General features: G+C 45.9%; 1 protein-coding gene across 1 annotated transcript; it reads right to left on the bottom strand.

The window, feature by feature from the left end:
* Positions 1-858: 858 nt before the first annotated feature.
* LOC115318452 (piggyBac transposable element-derived protein 3-like) lies at positions 859-1,948 on the bottom strand. Its single transcript, XM_040212604.3, has 2 exons — positions 1,448-1,948; positions 859-1,278 (listed from the first exon to the last, which is right to left on the bottom strand). Exons 1-2 carry the CDS (start codon positions 1,946-1,948, stop codon positions 859-861), a joined length of 921 nt encoding a protein of 306 aa, XP_040068538.1.
* Between the last annotated feature and the right edge of the window lie 3,507 nt (positions 1,949-5,455).

Genomic DNA, 5,455 nt, shown 5'->3' with positions numbered 1-5,455 from the left:
ACCGCAAAATACCACAGAAGTGGCTACTATTAACATTTCCCGAACAATGGAATTTTGCAAATTATATGTTAACCCCCCCCCTGGCTTGACCGGCCAAGCGCTCGTGTCTAGATTAACCTATTTTTCAGTGGAAATCGGGTGGGCGCTCCCCCGGCATTTTGCGGTAGTATAGTGGAAACCTGAGACCAGCAGCAACAGGGGGCAAAAAAATCTTAGGCTGTAGGGGCAAGGCATGCCCTATCGTGGGCTCCTCTTGGTTGGGGGATGTCCTCTATGGCCAAGATTTTTGCTTTGGAAGCTTTGGAAGCTTAAAAAGATGCCCTTGTAGCATCTGGGGTGAACTCTTCTTGAGGCAGTGGTTGCGAACAAGATACTGTGAAGCATTTCTGATGAAACAGAGCTATGCACTCGTATACTGTAGGGATGCAGAGCACCAAAATTTACCTCTAACTCCTTTCTTTTTCTTTCTCAAAAAGTATTTCAGCTTCCTTTAACACTTTGTATCCCAGAGAAACTTGAAAAATATGACAACTTCGAATACATTTTTGGAAGAGCTAATGATCCTGGTAATGCACAGAAAAAAAATTTGCTGTATCAGTAACTGGAATATGAGTTTTAATACTAACACATTTGTTGCACCCACGAGCTCAGGGTTAGGGGAAACAGTCATTTGTCACAAGTTCTGATCATCCTTAGGCACGATTGGAATTTTTTGAAGCAGTTGATTCCATCTTGATCAATACAAAAATACACCAAACACTTTTTGCAGAAGAACCTTGTGTACGTTGTGCAAGCATCTAGCTTGCACATGGGGGCATTTGTCTGTGGCACTTCGATGGGCCAGTGGGTAAAGTTGTCCTAACATACTGAGGACTGGACGTGATTTGCCTTCTTAGATACGACTCCAGATTTTGAAGTTGACCCTTCCGTTGCTCTTGTCGATGTACTAGGTGTTGCAAGTGTTAGTTCAATGCAGTCCTCATTGCCAGCTGACATGCCTTGCTGAGGTCGCAACGATCCAAGTGCTACCTCAAGTTTGAAGTCTGCGAAACGCAGGTCTGCCGACTTAGCTTCACGGTAAAGAAGCCATGCATTTGTAACAGAAAGTAACAATACTTTTTTGTACCACTTCTTGGTCTTCAGGTCGTTTCTGTAAAACGAGAGGAGCATATTAGCTTTGTCGACGCCATCCATGCTTTCATTATAAACCCTGACTAGTTTCGGCCTCTTCACGTTTACGTAAGTCTTTGTCTTCCTCTCGTAACGTGTGCAGGGGGACTATGTTGCACGTTTTGGACTCCCAGGCGACTAGGGAGAAGGAAGTGACGTAGGTGTGAATGAACGTATCCTAGCAGCACCACGCATCGATCAGCGACTCCACCAATCAGCATCCAAAGAGCGTTGTTCACGTCACTTCCTTCTCCCTAGTCGCCTGGGAGTCCAAAACGTGCAACATAGCCCCCCAGGTGTCAAGAAGTTCAACGCTGTGAACATTTGAGCCAACTGTAACATAACTATTGTTATTCCAAGCGCAGATAGCAACTTGTGAATCCTTTTCGGTCCGGTAATCCATTGCTCCTCTCTCTTTTTTCTTCAGTGTTTTTTTTCTTTTCAAAGGACAGTTCCTTGTTCTCGCCACTCTGAATGTTGCTGTTTCTCCGAGCTGCCATTTCTTCATTTCAATAAAAAATGAGAGTGATGCAAAGAAGTTATCAAAGGAGACTTGTATTCTGCATGGGAGGGCAGTCTTGAAACACAAAACAACCTTTCCGCTTTCCCTGATATCTTCCGGAGTATTGGGGGCATCTCTGACAAGATTATCTCCATATGAGTACAAGCGATAGACATAGCCAGCACGTCCTGTTAAGGTCCAAGGTTTGTATGCCCACTTGCTAGGCTTATTTCTGATGTATACCTTGAGCGAGTGGTGCCCCATTAAAGGTATCATTTTGTCGACGGCGACACATGTAGGCTTCAATTCCTGCTGCTTCCCAGAAGTTGACGCTCAGCCATGTCAACACATGACGTATCTTCCGCAGACTACCACAGCCGTCCTCCCCCTTCTTCACTTCTTTGTCGTTTTTGCTTGCATGAAGCAAGGACAGTATTTTATGAAACCTGTTCCTCGTCATGCAGTTGGCTACATCAGCTTGATGCATGTTGGCCGACCAGTACATTCTTCTGTAAGGAAGGTCAACAACCGACATGTAGAGTACAATGTCGATAAATTTGCGCATCTGAAGCACCGACACCGGCGGGATCCAAGTGCGATTCACTTGAATTTTGTACCTTTTGATTTCGAATGTCAGAAACTCATGAAGATCACGGTCGACAAGTTGCAGAAACATGCTCAAAGGCGTCTTCATTGTGTTCAAACCATTGCACGGCTTTAGAATTCCCTGTTTTGCACCCAAGTTGACATCAATGTCTACCCAAATTAAATTTGCCCCGGCTTAATCATGCTGGCACAATGCACGGGTTAACCTCAAATGAATGACAATGGTCGCGTGCTAGCATGAACACCTGAAAAAGGACAGTGGTCAACAACTAGGCTCCAGCAATTCTCATGTTCACGTAATGGCATTTCCTAGGAGGTTACAATTAAGAAATGAAAGCTGGTAATCAATCAAACCAGCACTTTTTTTTAAAGATTAGCACTCAAGGAGATCAGGTGCTAGGTCTAATTGACATATTCTAAACTCATACTTAGCGTAACTCTTTCGTGCACTAGTGTCAGTTTCGTGCACCCCGTTTTGTCGATACATCCAGGTTGCCTCTCTAATCTCCTCAAGAAAAGGGTCGGAGCCCAAGTTCGGGTGGTGTGGAACAACCAAAATGTTTGATGCTTAATTTTCGCTTGGATATAGCACAACACGCAAACGTAAGTTGTCGGTGTTAGTGCAAGAAGCACCAAAGATAGCGACAATGCACTCCCAGCTGAAAATTCCCATTAGATCCAATTGGAATTCTAACTGGTTTTAATTGGAACCAATTGGTTTTAGTGGGTTCCAATTGGAAGCACACTGACCAATGGGTCTCACCAATTGGAAAAAATTTTCCAGTTGGAATCTTGAAGGGTTACAATTGGTTCCCATTGCAGTGACCAATTGGTTGTTCCAAAACCCAGCTGGTACCAATTGGAAATTCCAATTGGAATCTAATGGGAATTTTCAACTGGGCTGTCACTGTGCCCATTTACGCCTCGACGGTAACGTGCTTCACTAGCTCCTGCGGACACTGCAGGTGACCACAGTAAAGTCCCCCGCAGAGATATTTAGTACACACGTCGTGTCATGTGATTTTGTGATTGCGTCGCGTTATTCTGTCCGAATATAGAAATTGATTACACACCTGTTGCGTAGATGGTTTGCTTTTTGGAGTCTGTTTTCTTCCACTTGGATTTACCGTTGTCCCGTCACTTGTGGGCGGACATGCGACTGGTGCAGTCTCTTCTGTGCGTCAATTTTAGCTTCTTTCGGGGAGTTGTTAGCAGTAGCACGAAGCAGCTCCCCTTCTTCGTGTAAACCACTCGCCCCTTCTTGTCAACTTCGTTGAACGACATCGTTGTAGGGCAAGGCACTCTAGTAGGACTCTGAAGAAAGAGGAAAGGTGAAGGAGATACTCATTCTAGGTGGTGACAGTGATGCAGATTAGGCTTAGCTCCCCGCTGCAGTCGGTCTGAGCTTCAGCCGCCCAGAACTAGGATTTGGCGAGGATGTCCCAAAAGAATGTGGGCTCACCAGTTTCTGGGCACCTTCTTGCACTTGCGGGGTGAAAAGTTTGGAGTCAGGATCCAGGGTTGCCGAAAAAAACGCGAAAATTGGCAGAGCGCAGGTGAGGCGCGTCCGCTTTCTTCGCTGCTCGTAGCGCCCTCCAACACCCGATGGAGATTTTTCTGTACTCGATACTCCTGCCTCTAGCTTGCCCAATCCAATAGAACTGGACTGATCCATTACACGTGTAGTGGACCCTCAAGTTATATCCCTTCACCAGGGCTTTGAATAATTGCCCTACTTCACCCCTGTCTTGTGCGACACAGACATGCAAAGCTTGGGTAAAGCCTGGAGGAAAGAAAACTTCTTCACAATCTGCAAATGCGGGTACCGAGTGCCCTCCACTAGTCGCCCCAGTTTTCCATTAATCGGCTCGAAAGGATATAACAAGTAGCCCCAAAGTGGCCCCCATTTTATCGCACTGTCAACAAGATGTATCAGGAGATGCGTGTTGTAGGTAGCATCCTGTTTGCTGTAATACTCCGGGTACTTCTTGACAAAAGTGAACATAGTCCTAAGGTCCCGAAGCTTTTGCAGAAAAAGTGACGAACCTAGCAGGTTGTGCATTATTTCGACAAACTTCATCCAGTGGTCGTGGTATTTTGAAGGAAGGACTCCTCTCAAAACAACAGGCGAGTAATAGAGGAGTCAATTTCTCCACTCTGCCAACTTCCATTGTTTCAAGTCATTCAGCGATCTCGGCACTCGTGACATCTCCCGGACGGGTTGCTAGCCCATATGGTCTAACGTCTATGTCCTTCGCAAAGGGACGCAGGTTTAATGTGTCGCGTAGCTTTGCTTGCTTAAACTACAGGAATGTGGTAGATCTCACAAAGCCCGAACACACAGCTTGCATATAATCTACGACAAAGCTCGAACCAAAGCTGAAAAAGGAAAGTAGCAAAAGGACGCTTGCCCCTTTAACACCACATCTTGGTTCACCATTGCGCGTTTTCCGAGCATGATTCGAGAAAGAAGCGTGCATTCTTTGTTTGGGACGAGTGGCACCTGCTGGGTAAACTCGAGACGTCCCCTTCATCACCTTGACAAGCTCCTTGCACCACGCACACCCATGAGCACCGTTAAATTGTGTCATCTGCATCACTTCACACCTGGCAACAGTGTCCACTGTGCAGGGACTTGGGAATATCTTTGATATTCTACTGTTCCCACTGTTGTCTGTCCATGATATGCCACGCGATGACAGCTCATTCATTGTCCTTACAAAAGGCACAAGGAGTGTGTTCATAGCTGGTTTGCCTGAGCCAAACCAAAGTCCAAATAATTGAAGTTTCTGTATGCACTCCTTAAATGGGAGTTCATTCATTTGCGCCGGCAAAGGCCAAATTCCGAAGTGACTGCTCTGAAAAAGTGGCACGCCATCCGTGTTGAAAGTTATAGTCGGGTCATTTGCGCCCAGAGGGGATCTGCTACAACCAAGGCTTTCGGTCATATCTGTTACATCGTAGGACACACAGTGTTTGTCTTCAAGTGGTTGCCATCAGTCATTTCAAGGATGTCCTGAATTTGGCTTGCGAGATCCAAGGTAAAGAAGTAGGATAACGACTGCACAAGGTCCTTCTCAGTATTCCTTGTACCGCACCGCTTACCGTACAACAGATTTCACTACCACCGGGACTGAGCTCTCCAATTATTCCATGCAGCCACTACAATAAAAGTGC

The sequence above is a fragment of the Ixodes scapularis genome, unplaced genomic scaffold (assembly GCF_016920785.2).
Source record: "Ixodes scapularis isolate PalLabHiFi unplaced genomic scaffold, ASM1692078v2 PGA_scaffold6__148_contigs__length_123643588, whole genome shotgun sequence".
Classification (NCBI taxonomy): domain Eukaryota; kingdom Metazoa; phylum Arthropoda; class Arachnida; order Ixodida; family Ixodidae; genus Ixodes; species Ixodes scapularis.
This window is presented reverse-complemented; position numbering and strand designations above follow the sequence as displayed.

Coding starts and splice junctions, on each gene's coding strand:
- LOC115318452 (XM_040212604.3), bottom strand. CDS start 1,948: ATGATACCTTTAATGGGGCACCACTCGCTCAAGGTATACATCAGAAAT. Junction 1,279..1,447: donor CCTGGGGGGCTATGTTGCAC/GTTTTGGACTCC, acceptor CGTGCAACATAG/TCCCCCTGCACACGTTACGA.